Below are 22534 nucleotides of genomic sequence, written 5' to 3'. Positions count from 1 at the left end.
CCCGAATTCAATAAAAAAATGACTCAAAATTGATTGTTGTATTTATTAAAACATAAAATAAAACGCGCACAAAATCAGTACAATCTTAAAAATCTAGGCAAGACGCTAATTTAGAGATCTTAGTTTAAAAAAAAAACAATTGAGGGTTATTCTTCCTCTATCTGTTTACATATTAAAAATATCTTATCAATAAATAAACAATATTTTTGTTATTTGGTCTTTTTTTAAGTTTGAAATATATTGACGATTTAATTAAATTGAAAAAACCCAAAAACTTGGCTATTTATGGTTACGAAGAAAATAATCTGGTTCGAAGGACTAAATAAGTTGTTAATTTTCAAAATAGTACTATAATTGATGATTTTTTTAAAAATAGATGGTTTTAATAAAGCTAAAATCAAATTTCTATTATTCATATAAACCAATATAGTATTTTTACGACTGAAACTGCAACTGCAACAAATATCAGCTTAATACAATAATAATTAATAAAAAGCCAAAAATTTTTCCAGAATTGGGTTCGTAGGACCAAATACTATGGAGTTTTTGTAAAAATAATGCAATTGATTGATTTTTTTAAAGATAAATACAATTACGAAAACCACAACCTATTTGGTCCTTCAAGCCCGCTAAAAGAAATTTCGAGTGAAATTTTCGATAACTTTAATTCATTAAATTCAAAAATCGGGCTCGAAGGACCAAATACGTTGCAATTTTCGTAAAAATATAAATAGCTCAAGTAAACTTTTAAGCATATTTATGTTATTATTAAAATAAAATAATTACAATTCTTTTGTGAAAACTGCAACATATTTGGTCCTTCGAGCGGGATTTTTGTATTATTTTTACGAAAACTTCATTATTTTTTTTAATAATACAAAAAGAGTTTTAAAAATAAACGAAGGATATTAATTTACAAACCGAGGTTAAAAACAATCTGGTAATTTATTCATCTATTGACATATTTAAAAAGAATTTTTCAATAAATAAACGATGTTTTAGTTGTTATTTTTTCATACGCCAGTTTAATAAAATAGAAAATAACCAAAAATCCAAACTTTTTGCAAAATAAATAGTTCAATTACTATCGAAATCATATTTTTATTATACTTGCATGAAAACTGCAACGTATTTGGTCCTTCGAGCCCGGTTCTAATTATAAAAAATTTTAAGTAAAGTTATCGATCATTTATTCCAAAAATCGGGCTAAATATCTCTCAAAATAATTACAGTATTTATACAAAAACTAAACGTATTCGGTCTTTCGAGTAAAATTTTAAAAACACCAAATAAATTCGAAGATTTCAATCATTTGATTGTTATCAAAAGTACTATAATGAATCAATTATTAAACAAAATAATCTAAATCTGCTAACTGAACTATTTATATTAAAAAAAATTAGTTATAGTACTACGTGTTTGGTCCTTCGAGCCGGATTATTTTCTCAACTCGGATGTTTTTACAAATCGGTTTGTGAGAACGTGACTCTTTTATGTCCGTCATCTAAACAATCGTTATCGCTCAAATTCCCATCAAGACTTTGTACAATTGAACTACTGAAAGTGAACCTATCCTCGGAATCATCATCTGATCGATCGACTACATCGGAACCGTCATTAATAATCGAACTATCGTCCAAAGGTAACAATTTACCCCCGTTCACGAATTTCACTTCGTTATTTAAACTCAAATAGACGCCGTTTTTGTTACAGCCCAAATATTTGAATTTTTCTAATTCTATTCTGACTGTATCGGGTTTTTTTTCGTTGTTGCATGTTTCATCAGTTATTTTTAAAATTTCTACTGCCGTAAATTGAGTTATATAAAGATAAGGTTTGTTGTAATTTACTGTTATCGGTAGGTGAACTGATTTCAATTCGTTCTGTCTACTCGATCGGCCGTATTCGTCGACGAATACCGAAAATTCGTTGAAACAAACCAAATATTCTTTGGGATTTTTGTTGATCCGCACCACGGATAAAGGAAACGAATTCATCTTATAACAACTGAAAAATAAATCAATAAAAAATGAATAACAAACAACATGAATAAAAATTAACTGAAAAACTAAACAAATAATTGATATACAAGCAAAATGAAAACGAATGAAAAGATGAACGAAGAAAATAAATAACAAAATTGATAATAAAGTGAATGAATCGAAGAGAAGAATATAAAAATTGATGAAGAAATAGAAAAACGAATGGAAAAGTAAAGGAAAATTGGTGAAACTTTGAATAAATAAACAAAGCAAAACGAATAAATAAGAAAATGAATCAATTAAAAAACAAGGTATGAGGAATAAGTAACAAACAGCAAACGAAGAGTAAATTTATTGAGAAAATAAAAGTTGCAAAACACAACAATTTAATAAAAAAGTGAATAAATCGAAAAATAACGGATATAGAAAATGTGAAGATTAGAAAAATGAATAAAAATTGTTGAGAAAATAAAAAAATAGATGAATAGATAACAAAAACTATGAATAATGAAACAAAATTAGAAGAATGAATAGAAGAGTTGACGAAAACTTGAATAAATAAACACGGTATGAATAAAAAAATAAATGAACGATTAATGAATAGATAAAATCAAACAAAGGCTAGAATTATTGAGAAAATAAATGAAGTAAATAATAAAAGTAAAAAACGAACAATTTGTAACACAATATATGAAAAATTAAAAAGAATGTTAAAATTACAAATAAATATGAAAAAATTCATGAAGATAGAAACAAAATGTATAAAAAAAAATGAAAAACATTAAAACCCGATGAAAAAGTAAATGAATCAAAAACTAATCGATAAATGAAGAAAATAAAGGAATGGTAGAACGAATACAAAAATTGATTTTCAAATTTTGACAAGGGAATAAAATTTAACAAATAAATAAAGAAACAAATGAAAAAATTAATAAATAAAAAATGAATGAGTAAATAAATAAAATAAAAAAGTAACAAACGAAGAGTGAAATTATTGAGAAAATAGTAAAAGTAAAGAAACATAACAATTGAATGAAAAAAAAAATAAATAGATGAAAATAAACAAAAAAAACGAATAAAAATGAAAAAAAAGAAACCAAAAACTGATAAAAAAGTAAATAAATCGGAAATTGACGTATATGGAAAATAGGAGATTAGAAAAACGAATCAAAATTGTTGAGAAAATATAACAACGATTAAAAAAAATTATTTTCAAATTGATAATGAAAGTTATGGATTAAAATTAAACAAATAAATAGAAAAACAAATGAAACAATTAATGAGTAAATAAACAAAATAAAAGAAATAAGTAACAGAGAGTGAAATTTTTGGGAAAATAGAAAGAAAAAATTAAGAAACATAATAATTGGATGAAAATAAATAATAAATGAAAATATATTTAAAATAATGAATAAACGTAAAAAAATACAAAAAACTCAAAAGTAAATAAATGAAATTAATGAATAGATTGATGAAAAACAATGAATAAAGGAACCAAATTTAACAAATAGATAGAAAAACATGAATAAATATAGAAAATTAACGAATAAATAAAGTAAAAAACATATATTTAGAAATTATTTGAAAAATAATAAAAAATCAATGGGTAAACATAACAAAACAAAAAGAATAAGTAATAAATAAAAAAAAAACAAATACAAAATTAATTGAAAATTGTGAAAACAAACAAAATAAAAAGAAAGAAAAATAATGAAAAAAATGAATAAATAGCAAATTAATAAAGGATTTATGGTTAAATAAAAAAAAAATAGAAAAATGGTGAGAAGAGAATATGTATAAAAAGTTTATGATTAAAATAAAAAAATGAATGAAATAAAAAGAAAATAAATAAATAAAATAATAACTATTTATTAAACAAAATAAAAGCGAAGAAAAATTGATGGAAAAAGTAAATGAAACAAAAATTGATGGGTAAATAAGGAAAATAGAGAAACGAATAAAACTTGTTATATTGATGATGTATAGAGACGTGGAAACGTTGAAAACAATAAAAAGGAAATAATGAAAAAATAAATAAATGAAATATTAATTATATAGTAAATAAAAAGTTTTTGATTAAAACAACAAAATCAGTAAATAAAAAGAAAATAATGCTGATATAAATAAATGGAATATTATGTATTTAATAAAATAAAAATAATAGAAAAATGATAAAAATATGAATAAATAGCAAATTAATGGTTAATTAAAAAATATTAAAATAGCAAATAGAAACAAATATAAGAAAGTTATTGAAAAAGAAACGAAACAACGAATAAAAAAAAGAAACGAAAAATACACGAAAAAACAAAACAAAAACAATGAAAAAAAAAAGATGGTTTTTGAAAATATATTTACCTTTCGGCTGATTTGAGTTTGACGTCGGAAGAGTCCAAAAACTCTTCGGCATGGAAAGTGGCGAGATCGATTTCGAAAAATTTGTCGGCTCCCACGATTAAACTGTGTTCGGTGAATAGGGCGCACCCCGTAGGTTCGGCGGTATCTAAAATTTTCACCGGTACAAATAGCGACGTTTCGAAATCGAATTCGAGTATAATGAGTTGTCGCGTGGTGGCTACACAAACCTTCTGTTGTTTTGGAAACGGAGAAACCTCAAAAAGAAATAATCCGAAAAGTAGCTTCGACATTAATTAATTAATCGATTCGACTTACTTGTAAAATGTGAAACTCTTTACAATTCGAAACATCCACTTGTTCGAACTTCAATTTTGGATTCGATGATTGAGTTAAACATTGGGTCACGTTTATTAAATGATTCAAATCGCATGATATCAACGATCTATCTCCTTGGACGATCATCAATACCTTATTGGTTGTGGGCATCGGACAAATGTTGTGGATCTTGGTTAACCCTTAAAAACATTTTTAATATTTCTATTTCTAGTATTAAAAATACCTGAATAATTGCATTTGAAAATATTTCAAATCTTTTAATAAGTTTAAAAGCTACCTGATTGTTTAACATCCAAATATACGAATTCAAATATTAAAATTGATAATTTCATCATATTATCATATAATATATTAATTTCGGTATTAAAACTATTCAAATTCGAACATTGAAATTCTAAATATTTGAATTTCAGTGTCAAAATTCCACAATATTTTCATAAAAAGTGTCAAATATTTCAATTTGGATATTAAAACTCCTATATTTTGAATTGGAATATTAAAGCTCTAATTAATCGGATTTTAATATTAAAACTCCCTGACATCATTAAAACTACCGAAATCATTACAAAAACTCAAATATTCAAATTCCAGCATTAAAATTTCAAACATTTGAATTTCAGTGTCAAAACCCTTCAATATTTTCATAAAGTGTGTCAAATATTTCAATTTGGATATTAAAACTCCCTAAATATTGATATTTAATAATTAAAACAAGTGAAATATGTTAATTTGGGTATTAAAACTTTAATTTCATTATTAAACTAACGATATCATTGAACTTGATTGAGAAATTGAATATTAAAACTCCTCGAATATTTGACTTTGAGCATAAAAAGTCGTAAATATTCACATTCAAGTATTAAAAGTATTACAACTCTCCAACTTTTTGAATTAGAGTATTAAAACGCTAATTATTAGAATTTTAATAATAAAACTCCCTAAATATTGATATTTAATAATGAAAATAAGTGAAATATATTAATTAATATATAATATTATAATACATACAATTTATTCATAAAATTTAATGACGAAAACTCTAATATTGAAATTTTTAATTTCAAAACTCCTCAACTATTCAAATTTAAACAATAAAATTATAAATATTTGAATTTCATTGCCAAAACTCTACAATATTCACATAAAGTGTCCCAAACATTTCAATTTAGATATTAAAAAACTCCAATATTTTGAATTAGAGTATTAAAACTCTATTAGAATATTAATATTAAAACTCCCTAGTTATTTATATTATTAATCAAAATAAGTGAAATATATTAATTTGGATATATTAGAACTCCCAGAATTTATCAATTTGATATCATTAAAACTACTAATATCATTGAATTTGATTACGAAAACTAAAATATTTATAGTTGAATATTAAAACTCCTCAAACATTTAAATTCGAACAATGAAGGTGGTAAATATTTGAATTTGAGTATTGAAAATTTCTTGAATACAAGTTTCTCACCTGATATAAACACCAAATTATTTTCATAAAACGAATAAAGACCTTTTTCAGTACCCAGCACTTTGATACTTTCACTCAAATCGATAATACAGTTCACTTCGATATTTTCCGGAAATATTAGAACCCTTTCACATTTCGGTCTATCTATGTCATCGTAATAGATTTTCTGTAACGCTATAAAACAATTATTTGAATAAAAAAGCAAAACGAAAAAACTGCTTTAGGAAATTATGTCGCCTAATAGAATATAATAGAATTATTTATTGGATTGTTTGTGAAATTTTCAGCAATGTAAGTATATAAATGGAAAATGTCATATTTATACTAAATTATTTTTAAGTTAAATTACATAAAAGTAAATGTAATTTCGAATTTTAAAACAGGGTACTATTTAACAAGATAAAACTAAATTTTGGTTATTGTTTTTTAAATATTAATCTTTATTTACCTAAGAACCATTTATCTTTATCTTGTGCGGATAAAGTGAGGAAAAGGAAGCACTTCGGAGGCCAACAAGTCGTATCTGGTGCTACTTCCACTTTCAATATAAAAGGAATATCGCTATTGGCCACCGGTATACTTATTTCTGAAGGTAAAGGTTCCGAAACAACTTTTCCATGACTGTTGATTGGTTTTAAGTCGAATGTTTCCATAAGTATTGCAGATCTTTCTTTTGGCGTAGAAGAATATACTTTAATCGATGTATCGGTTAGTACAGCATAACGTTTTTCCCAAGTATTAGTTTTCCTGATAAACAGATAAATTAAAAAATCATTTTTTGTTAAGGATAAACGTTTAAAACTTACCCTACGACTTTAATCCACCCTTCAACGTTAACGTTTTCCATTTCACCTTCGATTTTATCCACTTTTTCGTTGCTATTTCTCAAACTTTCTTTATAATGTTGCGCGAAAACTGCCGGTAAACCGCAAGTGTTGGGTAATTGCTTTTTGCAATCCATATGGACGTGCACGTTGCATTCCGAACATACTGCCACCATACGTCCTAGTGAAATCGGTTCAGAACAACCCGAACATTTCGTACTCGATCTACTCAGCTTTGAATCGAATCTAAATTTGATAAATTTCAATGTAAAGATGGATTTTCGAGCCGGATCAAATAAAGAAATTTATTAAAACTAAAAAAATTAACAAACCTATGTGGTATATTATGGTGCATTCTCTGAGTAGAATTCTGTCTATAAAATTGATTTTTTTGTTTGCTTGGGGAGTTTACGATTTGCTGCAAAGCGGCCTAAAAATGAAAATCCAGTAAAAATCAGAAGATTTTTCATCTAAGTCAATTAAAAATAATTTACAACGAAAATAAATGATACACATATTCTTATTTTAGAAAAATAAGAATAAAAAAATAAGTTTTTAGATATATGTATATATATATATATATATATATATATATATATATATATATATATATATATATATAGAGTGATCCTTTAAATAAAATATAGTGTTATAGTATCAAACAAAAAATATCACATTTTAAACAATTTTTGGCAAATTTCACAAACTACATATATTTTATTAAATCTACATTTTTCGGTAATATCTTTCAATTACATCCCATGTCCTTGTATCCTTCTATAACATTCTTTTCTTTCGTTAGCAACTTTCTCAGTTCCTCACCAATTCTCTTTATACTTATTCAGTTCTTTACACCATCTCTTAACCTATAATCTTTCATCATTTATTTTCTGCGAGTCTTTTAACTCTTTTAGATCTTTTCTCAAATTGTGGTTATTTATTTGGATCCCTTTTCAACATTCTTCATTCCTCACTAATTCTCTTTACATATACTTATCTAGTTACACCATCTCTTCACCTCTCCGTTTGTTTACATCCATCTTTCGATTTTTTTTCATGTTTCTCTATTCTGTTATGAGTCTTTTCATTCCCATACATCTCTTTTTGTATGCTTCTCCTTTCCTATTTCTACCCTCTACTTTTTTTTCAATCTGTCTGCATCTTTTATTATCTGTTTCAATTTTTATTTTAACTCCCCATTCATTTACATCCATCTCTTCAAATTATTTTCTTGTTTCTCTATTCTTTTATGGGTCTAACAAGGTTATTGATTATGGTTGTTATATAAATTTTCATTGGTTATGTTTGAATTATAGTCCCATACTATAAATATTAAAGTATTAAAGCTGTGAAATATATTAGAATTAGTACATTTTGGTGTTCTATTTTGCCACAATCCCACTACGAAAACTTTCATAATCTAGCAAAAATACTTCGTTCCAATTGATATGGAAACATTGAATGATTACCTTGCCCTTAGGTGTTAAAGCTTCTGATTTATGTCTTTCGATTTTCATTTTATCTGCGATTTTATTCGTTTCTTGTATCATGGTAGCGGCTTTCAATTTGTAAATTTCCTCGTTGAGTTGTTTGTTGTTTTTTCGTTCTTTCAACAATTGATTTTCCAAATCTTTGTAATTCATAGCGAGGGATATCGGTGGTTGGTTCTCTTTCTTCGAACTACCGAAAAGTACTTCGGTTAAAGTTTTTTTCTTCGATGTATATTCGTCAATCTGAAAAAAAAAGGAACAAGAATTATAATTTATTTTTATAAAAATAAATTGAAAATATTAACCTTTGTTTGTAAATAATCGATTAATTTGATTTGCTGTTTGATCGTGGCTTCGGATTTCATTTCTCTCTCTTTGTAATAACTAGTTTTTTCCGCTATAATCCGCTGTGTTTCCAGTAAAGTTTGTTTCACTGCCATATTTTCTTCTTTTTCTTCTCCCAATTGGCGTTTCAACTTGTAAGTCAACTCCTTAGATCTGTTGAGTTGCGTTAAATAATCGGAGGTTTCTAGTTTTAGGCGACGCAGCTCAGCCCTTAAAAAAATTAAAAAAAAATAATAACAGCAGCATAAACCACCAATAGGACATAAAGAAGAATGGATAAAGGGGTAGATAGATGAAGATAAATAGGAAGATTTGTAGAGAGGAGGAATAGAGAAAGACATAGAAAGATAAAGATGAGGGTATGGATTAAAAGGAAGACTTCTTGAGAAGAGCAAAGGAAGAAGATGTAGATAAAAAGGAAGACTTGTGGAGAGAAGGAATGGAAAAATATGTAGACAGATAAAGATATAAATAAAAAGGAAGACATGTAAGGAGGAGGAAAAGAGAAGATGTAGAATAATTGAAATAAATCAGATGGTGAAATATGTTAGGAATAAAAAAAAGGCGAACAGAAGGAAAATAAATATATGGGAGCATCTAAAAAAGAAGTAGAGAAATGGACAGATTGGTAGAGAAATAGATAAACTTGAGAAATAATTGAGAGAAAAAAAGTGGTCTAGAGAATCAGGAAACTTGTTGAAAATGGAGAAAAGAATTTAGAAACTATGAAGATAAAAATATAGAAAAATAGTATGGAGAGAATTGGTGATCAGTGGAGGAAGTTGACGAAATAATGAAAGAAATAGAGGTTAGGGAAACGAATGGAAACAAATAGAAAGGTAAGGAATGAATTAGTGAGAGATAGAATAAGTTACAAAGAGATCAAGATGTTGAAATATGGAGAAAGGTATAGAAATATTAGAAGATTTGGAAAAGAAGAAGAAAGAAATATAAAAGTGCAGAAATATGGAGTGAATTTGTGGAGAAAGATGGGAAGGGAATGGAAGTCTTGTAGAAAAATGAGAAAACATAGAATAAATTAGTAAAGAGTGGAGAAAGAGCTGGAAAAAGAAAGTATGGGAAGAGATATAAACAAATGGATAAGAATGGAATGAATTGGTAAGGGATTAAAAAAAGTTATAAACAGATCTAAAAGAATGATAAAGCTTGTAGAAAGATAATACAATGTATGTAAGAATTGAGAAATAGGGAGAATATGGGAAATAGAAAAATTGGTGGAAAAAGATTCCGAAAAACTGAAAGAAATACAAGATATGGAAAGGAATGTGAAGAAATGGGCAGTAGAGGGAAAATTCAAACAACTGGAAAGGGATATAGTGAGACACAGAGACAAATAGTGAGGAATCCAACAATATTTTGAATATTTGGAGGAAAAAATATGGAAAATTACGATAAAAAACGTCGTATGGAGTTATTGAATGGAAAAGTATATAGAAGTGAAGATAAGACGATAAAAACTTGCCTCATGTCGTCAAGTTGTCTTTCGTAAGTTTTCACCGAAACTTCTAGAATGTTAATTTTTTCTTCGGCTACTGATAATTCGTCTGATAATCCAGCTGAATATTGTTTGTAGTCAATACATTGTTGTTTGTAGGATGTACATTCGTTTTGAAGACATTCTATATCTTCTTCTAATCTGTTATAACGATTCGAAAAGAAAAATTAGTACATAAAGTAGATAATTTGATCATTAAATCTTCTTTTAACACACTAATCTTCGATTTTTTAACAGAAATTAGAAATATGTGTTGGTATTAACAAGACCACCAGGTTTATTGATTATTTTTGTTTGGTAATACACTTTTATCACACCCTGTATGAAAATAAAGTTCAATTGAATCATTACGAAGCAATTCCTTCATATTCTAAGAAGATATATCAATAACTGTTAAAATGATGGAGACTTTTGAATATCAATTCAAATTTATCATAAATCCCTCTTATAATGTTTAAATGAGGAAAGTCATTTTTTTAATGTATAAGAACATCGCAAATATGTAATAATTTTTACTATAAAAATGTCTGTTAAATGGTAATAAATTTTAGTTAATAAAAAAATGTTAAATCTAATCACCCTGTATATAAAAAACAACCTAATTACGAATCACTATTAAAAAAATTTATAATGAATAATATTCATATAGATATAAAACGATTATTTCCAATTAAGCACTATATGAATGATGATAAGTTGATTTCAGTGAACAACCCTGTATTTACTAAACAATTTGATCACCCTATATAATAATAAACGAGATTTTAGAAATAGTATAAAATAAATTGGAGGAACTCCAATCGTATATGTATCTCAAAATTAGAAAAAAAACTTGATTATTTTTAATTAATTATTCTACGAGGGAGTTAAGGTAAGTTTAAGCGAATTTTTATACATACCACTCTGTATTAAGACAGTTATAAATATATCTTTGTTAAGAGATTTCTATTTAATATCTGAGTGGTCAAAAAAATTATATTTTTGACTAGTTTATTTTTAAAAAACGTTCTAAATGGTGCTGTGATTACCTAAAAGATTTATAGATCACCTTGTATATTCATTAAAAGTTTTTTTTGTAAAAATAAAGCTCATATATTCAATAAATTCCTATTAACTACACAGGGAAAAAATGCATATACTACTTTACGAGGGAATTTGGATAAGTTTGTGAAACTAGTTTATTAACTTGAATACCCTGTATTAATTGAGAACCCTGAAACATTATATTAATAAAGAGTGTATTGAAGAAAATTACAATTATATGAACACGGTGTCAAAAAAATTATATATCTCATTATACGAGGGAGTTTGAATCAATTTGAAATCAATTTATCAACTTTCACACCCTGTATCAATGGGGCACACTGAATTAATACATTAATATCTTAAGAAACTTTTATTTATTACACTGAGTGTGGATAAAAATTGTATAGTACTATACGAGGGAATTTAGATAAGTTTTAAGTAAATTTATTTAACTTTACACACCCTGTATCAATTGAGGACATTAAATTATTAGATTAATATGAAAGATACCTAAAGAAACCTCCAAATATTCTACATAGTGTCGAATAATATTCGTATAGCATTATACGAGGGAATTTAGATAAGTTTTAGGTTAGTTTATTAAATTTTACACCCTCTATCAATTGAGGACATTAAATTATAAAATTAATAGGAAGTATACCTAAAGAAACCACCAAATATTCCACAGAGTGTCGAATAAAATTCATATAGCACTATACGAGGGAATTTAGATAAGTTTTAGGTCAGTTTATTGGAGGGAATTCAGATTAAATTTTAGGTATCTTTTTCTATTTCACACCCTGTATCAATTGAGTGAATTAGACCGACGAAAAATCTGTGAATCATATACTTTGCAAATTATCTTAAAAAACCTGTTTATTAAAAATTTCAAAAAATTTAAATGCAGACTTCATTGTTTCCCGTATTTACCCAATCTTCAATTTTTCATTCTTCTAAAATACTTTTAGAAAAAAGATTCATAAAAACCACGCAAAATACACCTAAAGATAATAAAATTGAAACTTTATTTTGTACATCATATGTTGAATCAATAAACGGAACGTGATATCTAAAACTACTTTAAAGAACCTTTTGATTTTCGTTTCGGCAAATATTCTCAAAGATTTCTCTTCGTTTGTCAACTTTTTAGCTTCCTGGATTTCCTTTTTGGCATCGCAAACGTCCCTGATTAATTTTTCGGTGTTACTGTTCAAAGCCGCTTGTTTAATTTCAAAGGAAGCGTTCAATTTCTCGTATTCCAATACTTGGTTCTCTAAGAGGGTGCAAGCTTCACGCAAAGCATTCAAATTCTGAAAATAAATAATAAATAAAATTAAATATTTATAAATAAAAAGAACATAATTTCCTACTAGATTCGTATTTTGTAGTTCTCTTTTTAATTTTTCAGTTTCCATCAGGGTTTCTCCTTTTTCTTTTTGTAGAGATTCGATCGATGATACAAATTTGGTTTTGTCGTTCCCCAGTTTCTTTATTTCGTTTTCGAGGTTGTTATTTTCTTTTTTTATCGTTTTCATCTCCATTGTTAACGATTGTATCTGATCATCTTTTGAACGAACTGTTTCTTTCAATTCTTTTATTATAGTTTTTTCATTTTCGAATTTTTCTTTTTCGTTTTCTAGTTTATCCTCCAAATTTCTTAAAATAAAATTTATTAAATATGTAATAATAAAATCGATTGTTAAATACTGACTTGTAACTGCTTTTAGTTTTCATCAATTCTAGTGATAGAGATTCGTTGATGTTACTGATTTCTAATAGTGCTGCTTCGTGTATACTTTTCATTTTTTTAGTTTCCTCTTCGTTTAATTCTACTTTTTCCGTTAATCTCTTAATTTCACTTTCCGCTTCCTTTAATTCCCTTTCCAATATTCTTTTATCTATTTTCGCGTTACCTAGCTCTTTTTCTACACGCCAAAATTTCGTTCTCAATTCTTTCAACTCCTGATTTTCCGTCAAAATGTTCTCAGATTCCTAAAAATTTAAATATAACAAAAAGCAAAAAATTAATTAATTTATTACCTGTAATTGTTTTTTTAAGGAAACATTTTTTTCCTTTTCTTCGGCTAACTGTATTTCTAGTTCAGAAACTTTTTTATCATTCTGCATTTTGCTTATTGTCTTTTTCATTTCATCCATTTCTTTTTTGTAACTTTCCATTGTTTCCATGTCCATTTGTAGTATCGTATTCCTATTTTCCAATTCTTTTAAAGCCTTATGTGAATTATCGACTTTCTGTTGAAGCCGATCTATTTCTAATTTGTACTCTTCACTTTTTTCCACTTCCGTAGCTGCATAAATGAAAATATAAAAATCTAAAGTTATACATTTTAATTGTTCACTTGGTATATAAATAAAAGAAAAAAAAATTATTAACGAGTTTCAATTGATCTAAAAGAAGTTTCTTCTTGAAAAATCATTATTGTATATAAATAACTATCATATAATACAGGGTGATAAATTACATTACAATAAATTACAACTTGACAGCATCTACGAATACTACTAATATCATTTTATACATAAAAATTTCCTAAACTCTTAGGTAAGTTTACTGAAGTTCATAATTACATTCCCAGGATTGAGGTCATAACTGTTGTTTAGTACTTGTAATATTAATAATAGTCAATTAATTATTTTTTTCTTGATTTATGCAGTAATGTTGTGTCATAGCTCGATTTTAATATAACTGAATTGTTATCATAACCACTGGAACGAAGACATGGTAATAATAGCACGCGATATTTAGGAGCATTTGTAGTCTTATTTGGTATACTGGGACTAAAATTAAATTTTGTAAGTTGTTTCCTCATTATTTTATTGTTTCTTTTGATATCGTAACAAAAAATCTTGTCAAAACTATGTACATAAGTTATTGATCGAATTTTTCAGAATGACCTTTTGTAGTCAAATAAAAATTTGACGTTCTAATGTTGAAAACTTGATTTTGATAACCGATTGAAAAAAAAATGTTGTAATGGTTCACACTATTTTTTCTTTTCGTAAATGAATTTTGCCCAATTTTCATGGTTAGATTCAACTTTTTTTGGTTAAAATTTGGGAATTTAATTCAATTTATATACTGAAAAGTGCATTTTAGATTGAAATACAATAAGCTGAATGAATGTATTAGTTTGTCATTCTATTTGACCCATTATTAGCTCGATTTGAAATAAATCAGATCATTTTCAAAAGCAAGAGCTCTTTCTATATCTATGAAGGCTATTACGGCAATATATTTGCATTCAAGAGCCTTTTATTTGTTCCCAACAAGGTGATGTTGTTGACTTGTGGTGGAAGTTCTGGTAGGAGATATAAAATTAGAAATATAAATTTTTTTGTACAAAAAAATATGAAAATAAACTAATAAAGAAACTTACCAAGCAAATTTACTTTTTCGTTTAAGCTTCTAATTTGATGTTCGGCATCATCTATCAATTTTTTCCAATATTCGTGTTCCTGTTGTGAATTCTTCAATTTTTCCTTCAGGTTCCTTTCCTTGTCTTTCATTTCTGTTAATTTATTTTCCAAAACGTGTTTATGATGAATTTCTTCCGTCAATTTTTTCTGTAAATCCGATATAACGCCTTGAGTTTCATTAGTTACTTTATCTAATCGCGATTCCAAACCGATTACACTTCTCCTACTCAAACATTCGACTTTTTCCAAAGATTCTTTATGTTTATTTTCCAATTTAAAAGCGTGCCGTAATTGTTCGTTCAACATTTTATTCGTATTCATCAATTGGGCGATTTTTACTTTCTGTTGTTCCAATTCGAGATTGTAAGCTTCGACTTTCTCTTTTTCCGAACTTTCCCATTTCAATTTGGCGGATTTAATTAGATCTAAAGCCTTTTTTTCCAATTCCACTCGGTCTTTTCGTTCCAATTCCAACGTTCGTTTCAAAGCCTTAAATTTTTTTAAACATTCATATTTTTATATAAAAATTATATATATATATATATATATATATATATATATTATATATATATATATATATATATATATATATATATATATATATATATATATATACTCACCGTGCATTCTGCTAAACTTCCTGCTAATTCTTTTTCTAATCGATCCCTCAGACACTCGATACTTTCTAATTTTCTCTCTTTTTCCTCTAATTTCATCTCTAAATGTTCTTTTTCCTTTTCGGAATTTTCTTTACTCAACAAAGTCTTCTGTAAAGTTTCTATTTCTAATTTTAGTTTCTCCATAATTTCGTCTTTGTTCATTATTTTCCTTTCGAAGGTACGTTCGTAACAATCAGGATCATGAGTGAAAGTAAAACCTATGAACGGCAAGTTCCTACCGGAAAATTGAGTTCTTTTTTTAAAAGAATCCATATTGGGGTTTTTCTTTTTAGATTGTATATCCGTAAAGTTACTAGTATCTTCAACGGAAGTTATTTTCGGTACAAACGGCGGTATTTGCTCTCTCAAATTATCAAACGACGTATTTCTAAATACATCATGTGATTTGATTTGTTCAAGATTCAATCTCGAATTTACATCGGTCACTAAATTTTTTATTAGAGCCGTATAAGCTTGGCTAACTAAAAGATCTGAAGGAAACTTCAAAGAATTGTTATGATTCATTATTTTCGAATAGATTGATGTGGAATTTTGACCCGAAAATGGAGTATTCCCTATAGTCAATTCATATGCTAAAATTCCGAGAGACCAAAAATCACACAATACCTATAAAAACATAAATTATACCACAAGTGATTAAAATTTAATTAAACCTACGCCGTATCCTATATTTTTATCACTTTTTCCATCTAAACATTGTAAAACTTCCGGTGCAATATAATCTGGAGTTCCGACCGGTGGTCCAACCGTCACCAAACCGTTTTCATTTAGTTTTGCAGACGATCCAAAATCAGCTAATTTGATATGACCACAACGATCCAAAAGAATATTATCCGGTTTGATGTCTCTATGAACATATCCCATAGAATGAAGATCTTCTAACGCTAAAACCTTTAAAGTAATGACAGTAAATTAGGTTATGGAATGTAAACAACTGCAATAAAGAAGATGAAATAATAGAAGAAATAAAAAGAACAAATATAAACGACCGAAGATCAACAGAAACAAAGAAGCAAAAGAAGTAATAAAATTAAGTAAAAGATACTGGATGATATGGAAGGAAATGACACAAGTAAACATAAGAGAAGAAAGAAAAAATGAATAACAATAAATAGTTGTCGTTTATGAAACAACTGAAGAAGGAAGACAAATTCTTTGAAGGGATAACAGATGGAAGTAACTGTGGTATGATACTGGATGTCCTGAATGGTAGAGCGGGAAAAATATAGAATGATGTTAAAAGAAAATAAGAAGATGAGACAAAAAATAATAACAGCCAAAAAAATAATAAACTTATTTAAAAAAAATGAACTTGTAATTACAAATACACATTTTCAACACAAAGAGATTCATAAAATAACAAGAGAAGTTAAAAGTAGCCAGTAATTTTCAAAAGTGTTTAAAAAAGTCAATTTTCATGGTTTAGAATTTTCTCTAGTTTAATTGCTAGTTATAAATGTTAATAAAGAGTATGCAAAAACAATGAGATTAATTATTTTAATCATTTGACTGTAAAAAATAATAAAACAACCGAAAAACTAATGGATACCATTAAACAAAGACGAATATAAAATATTTATGGAGAATTTGAATATTTTTTCATATCCTTTAGTTTGTATAGATTTAAGCTTTATTTTTAACAAAATTTTAAATTTTGTGCCTCCTAGTGGGATTAAAGAGGTACTACCCCAACAATTGTGTCATTATAGCCATAGGGACTAATCTAGGGTATTATGAACGTCTCCTTAATATTTAGGCACATCATATTTTAGTATAATCATTTTCTCTTCCCGTGATAACAAATTTTGACTTTGAATTTAGTTTATTTCTTAAAATAATGCGCATCATGTTTTAATTATTTAACGTTTTCTATAATTGCAATGTATACCAATATTTGTCAGTGACTCTTTTAAAACATTTCAATTACCACATTTTCATTATATTAGTAATAATCTCATTAAATAAAAAAATAATAATATAGTTTAAAATTTCCGTAATAAAATTTTTGCATTTTTGAATGTATAACAGTAAAATCAATATTTTTTTTTGTTGATTGTGCGACCAGTTCTTGGTGGAGCAAAAGCCATACTTACCACTTCAGCTAAATAAAAAATTGCAGCAGTTTCTGTTAAAGTTCCTCCTTGTCTATACAATAACCCCAAAAGGTCCCCGCCGGGATGATACTCCATGATATACACCAAATATGTACTATCTTGGAAAGCGTATTGTAATGAAGTCAACCAATGTGAATTACTAAACGCCATTATATTCCTTTCTTCTTCAAAACTCAATCTACTTATTTCACTATTAAATTTTTTCATAGTTTTCATAGCATACACGTCACCTGTTTGTTTTTCTTTAACGAGATGAACTTCACCGAAATGTCCTCTTCCTATAACATTTTTTATCTCAAAATCGGTTATATTAACTCTTAATCTTTTAATATCCTTGATGGTTTCCTTATATTTTTCAACGAATTGTGCTATATTCGCATCATATGTTTGTAAACTTTCTATACAACATTCTTCATATAAAGTTTGCAAAATATCTAAAAGCGTTTCTCTCGATAATAGATTAGGTTCTTTTAATTTAGTAGTTGTTCCTAAAATTTCAGAATTAATTCTAGCTATACGAACACTTATCGGATCTTTGTGATGCTCCATTATTCTTTTTATTGAAAAATTAATACACCAACATATTTCGATAATAACGACTGAAAATTAAAACCGTTAAGATAAGAAACTTCAAAAAAATCCAAACTGACACCTGACAATTATATCTGAACAATAATAATGCAGTAGCGTCTAATAAACTTTTACAATCTAATGTTAAATGGCTACAGACGAGTCTTAACAATGTTGATTAGAATGGTCTGTAATGCGCAATAAGATATCTATATTTGTTATCCTAGTTGTATAACTACTAGAAATAATATTATTTAGAAAATAATAATTATTACATTTCATAATTAAGTATACAGGGTTTTTCATAATAAATTAAGATTCATATCGATATTTCGGAATGAAATAAATTATTTCGATAATAATAAAAATGTTATTTTATGTAAATAAGTTACTATGGTTTCGTTATTTATCGATAAAACAATAATTTTAATGTAGTTATTTGTGATCATGTCAAAATTTTACGATGCTGAATATTTGTGTAAAGATGAAGAATTCAACAACTTTATGATAAAAGTTAACGAAGTAAACAGAATAGTAAAGAAATTAGCATCTAACGATAAAGCTATATCCGAAATGGGTGATTTAGAAGCGAAAAGATATTTGAATGAAGATAAAGAAACGGAAATACAAGAAGTAGAGGACGTGGTACTTAAAATAAAATGTAATAGAACGGTTGTAAACAAAAAAGGTTTAGAAAATGAACAAAAAGATCAAAGTACAATGTCAAAAGGTAAAAAATAATATTTTGATAAATTCAAATTTGTTCCAATTAAGTGATTGATTATCGAATGTTTTAGAAGCTTTTATGAGAGAAGTGGAAAAAGATGCCGATAAGAGGTATAAAGATAAATTAGTAAGAACAGAAAAAATGGAAACTTTTAAAAAGCGAGCTAATAACGCTTTTAGAAGAGGCGAATTTGAAAAGGCTTTAACGCTTTATACTAAAGTAATATATAATACTTGTATTACGACATTAGATTCAGTTATACTGATTGCATAACTAATAGAAGTTAATTAATTTCGTGTAAAGAGAAACCACTGGTTGCATAACTTTTGTGTGTTATTTAATTCGAGAATACAGGGTCGTTCGAAATGAATTATTGAAATCATAATAAAAGTTGAAATTTTCGTTTTTTTAGGCTATAGAACAAATCAAAGATAGTGTAATGTTGTATAACAATCGATCTTTGACATATATTAATTTAAAATTATATGATAAAGCTGAGAAAGATTTGGATTTGGCTTTGAGATTAAACGAGGACTGTCTAAAATCATGGTTATTGTTGGCAAAAGTTCATTTCTTGCAACAAAATAAAGAGAAATACGATAAAGATATTGAAGAGGCTATAGAGAGGAATCCGAAACAAGAATATTTTATTAAAGGTATTATTTTAAAAGTAATTTTTTTAAAGTAGTGGTTCGTCTTGAAAGATCCAAGATGAATGTTGTATCACAACTCAAATAGCACTCGTATGACAACACGTTCTGAGTACGTTGGCCATTAAGAATGTCAAACTTCAAGATGGCGATGTCAGATTTGACATATTCACATCAGTGTTGCCATATCTCAAAACTTAAGCAGCAACCCCTCGTAGAATACATATTTTAATTTATATATTTAATTTTTTAGATTATATAATGAGTTTGGAGAAGAATAAAGACAGTGAATGTTCATTATAATTATATTTAAATAGAAATGTAATTTACGTAAAGAGTTTGTTAATAATAATTTTCTCAAATTTTGTTGTATATCATTTAGATAATATAAAATTTATTTATAAGATTTAATACTGACGAGGAAACTTCATTTTCAATTAATAATAATATTATTTGAAATAAGATATTTCTAAAATTTGAATTAATCAAGCTAGATTGACCACTCTGTATGTATGTCTGGGTCTGGGACCAGGAATTTCCGTATCAGTTCACTTGATGTTATTTAATCATTTTATTCAAATGATGATGCACGAGCCGTCTGAATAAACCAGACATTGAACGAAATATTAAATTTTAATTTTGACACTTCTTCAATTCAATGCAAAAAAATTGAAATTCAAATATCAAGAAATTATTTTGAAATATCGAATATAGAATAACTTGAAAATGAAGTAATAAAATTGAGTCATTTGAAAATCAAATTTGTCGTACAACACGTACTTTTTCTTACCCTTTCTCTTTTTTAAATTTTTTACGTTATTTCATTAATTTTTTCTCTTCAATTTTACTATTCTGTAGTTTTTCTTCTTCTTTTATTTGTCACTACTTTTTCTTCGCTGCTCATTTTTGTTATTCTACCATTGTTCTTCTTCTTTTATATAATAAAAACACGTTGGTGTAGGGTTTTCTAGATAGGAAGATCCATCATTGAGTTTCCAATTTTCGAAAACTAGTACTTTCGCTTTTATTGATGTTTGAACTGGATTTATTAATTAATCGGAAGGTTTTATTTTGTGGAGCGTAATTTTTAGGAGATTGGAGCTTGGCTGAAGGGGAAAAAGATGTACAAAAGTCAAAAATAAGTGTTTTTCACGTTTTTATTTATTCAACTTTACATTAGAATTGGGAGCTGCCTCATCATGTTAAGCAGACCATGCAACAAATTCATTTTCTAGTTAGGTTAGTTTAGGTTATCTTAATTCGTCTATAACTCGAGAAAAATATATTATTCTACGGCATGCCATATGTTTTTATAATTAAAAGAATTGCCGTTACGTTTAACTCATAAATAAAGTTCAAAAAGACGAATCGAAAGTCAACCAATTTAATTATTGGTTAAATTGTACTAATTTTAGACATCTAGGACCTATATTTTCACTTTCTTATTTCAAGATTAGTTTTTATCCAAAATATCAACTACTATTTTTTTATTTCCTCTATTTCCGTTAATAACTGTACATATTTTAATTTTTCTTTATATATTAGTTTTATTCGATAAACCCTGTATACGTAACGTCAATATTATATCGTAAAACACATTTTCAAGTACCGTTTGACACAATTTCCATCCGCATTTATCAAATTAAGATTTCGTCCTTGCCTATTTTATAACCTCAATTCCAAACAATTTAAAATGATACATTGTTGCCTCTTGGAACGATTATATCTGTCTAGTATTGCTCTTTCTGTTACGTACTGGTATCCCTTCACAATTATCTGTCTAGATGTTACTTTTGTTGTTATGCAATTTCGTCTCGTACGAAATTGTCCTTAAATTACATAACAATGTAATATAATGATACGTGAAACTTGTAGGTATTTTAAGAAAATAATACAAAACGTTTTGTAAGATATATAAATCATATTCAAACTTAATTTTTTATACCAATTATTATAATTTATTCGAAGTGGTATTTTCTGGTGTTAATTAATAAAATAAAAATTAAAATCGGCAACGGTGCACCGTTCATAGACAAAAGATAAAGCATAAGGAAACTTCGAACACGTGTGGCTGTTGATCGAATCGATAAATATCGATAAATTCCAACGTCATATGTATGTAGGTTAGAATCGAGATGGTATACGTCAAAAAAATTTTGATAAATATTTACGCCCACGATATTTTAAATAATTCGTCTGAGTAAGCCATTGACACGAGTTAAAAATCGATTTAAACTTTAAAACAATCGTTAAAATAAACAGATTATTCATGCGATAGTAATTTGATGATTCTCATATTTCTTGCCCGTGTAGTCATTTGTTGACAAAGCAGAGGATGTAAATGGCGAATTTATATTGGAAATGACACCGTTCAAAAAGGGCATTCACTCCCAATTAAGTTTCATATTCAGGTATTCAAATGCTTCATCAAAATTCCAATTCATCTTTTTTAACTATTAACTATTTTATTATTATGAGGCGCCTACACAATAGCTGTATACGAGGGGAATTTGGAAAGTTTCAAAACTGAAATAATATAAAAAAGTGAAGAGTAATTTTTGTAGTAATTATTAAGCATTAAATATGATATATTGAAAGTGATAAAAAAATTCCACAGCACTTAAGTCATTTCAATAATATCTTTCGTTATGAAATTACTCAATTCGTATGCTGAAAGACTTTTATGGCACTTTAATTGTTCTTTTGTATTGTTTATACGTATAGAATTAGCTTTAACACGTTTTCAATATAAAAAATTTATTCAACAAACCATAAATTCTAAAAAATATGCAAAAAATTCTATGAAAGTGATTACATAATCCTATTGTACATTTCTATCGGTTCAATTGAAAAATGAATGATTGAAGATAGAAGAAGTCTTATGTTCACAGTAAAAAAAACGAATAATATAATGATACGAAAGCATAGAAATTGTACTGAAGAGGCCAAGTGAAGTTGTAACCGGTCATAAATAAAGCGAGGTTATTATAAGGATTAAAGACTT

General features: G+C 27.0%; 2 protein-coding genes across 3 annotated transcripts; one reads left to right on the top strand and one right to left on the bottom strand.

The window, feature by feature from the left end:
- Nucleotides 1–23: 23 nt before the first annotated feature.
- On the bottom strand, nt 24–18239 carry LOC130902552 (citron Rho-interacting kinase-like). Its single transcript, XM_057814773.1, has 18 exons — nt 17563–18239; nt 16127–16360; nt 15410–16075; nt 14750–15278; nt 13392–13660; nt 13063–13343; nt 12722–13007; nt 12441–12661; nt 10293–10466; nt 8770–9019; nt 8444–8707; nt 7307–7404; nt 6957–7220; nt 6599–6897; nt 6151–6324; nt 4656–4855; nt 4341–4594; nt 24–2007 (listed from the first exon to the last, which is right to left on the bottom strand). The coding sequence occupies exons 1-18, from the start codon at nt 18130–18132 to the stop codon at nt 1461–1463; spliced, it is 5580 nt and encodes a 1859-aa protein (XP_057670756.1). The 5' UTR covers nt 18133–18239; the 3' UTR covers nt 24–1460.
- Nucleotides 18240–18593: 354 nt separating this feature from the next.
- LOC130901851 (tetratricopeptide repeat protein 12-like) lies at nt 18594–19886 on the top strand. 2 transcript variants are annotated; one of them, XM_057813482.1, is made up of 4 exons: nt 18594–18883; nt 18954–19099; nt 19293–19536; nt 19784–19886. In XM_057813482.1, exons 1-4 carry the CDS (start codon nt 18601–18603, stop codon nt 19831–19833), a joined length of 723 nt encoding a protein of 240 aa, XP_057669465.1. In that variant the 5' UTR covers nt 18594–18600; the 3' UTR covers nt 19834–19886. The 2 variants fall into 2 exon arrangements, with proteins under 2 accessions (XP_057669465.1, XP_057669464.1); XM_057813481.1 differs by having other exon boundaries at nt 18951–19099.
- Nucleotides 19887–22534: the final 2648 nt, after the last annotated feature.

Source organism: Diorhabda carinulata, chromosome X, assembly GCF_026250575.1.
Source record: "Diorhabda carinulata isolate Delta chromosome X, icDioCari1.1, whole genome shotgun sequence".
Lineage (NCBI taxonomy): Eukaryota > Metazoa > Arthropoda > Insecta > Coleoptera > Chrysomelidae > Diorhabda > Diorhabda carinulata.
The sequence above is the reverse complement of the archived record's forward strand: the minus strand, read 5'-3'. Positions and strand labels throughout refer to the sequence as shown.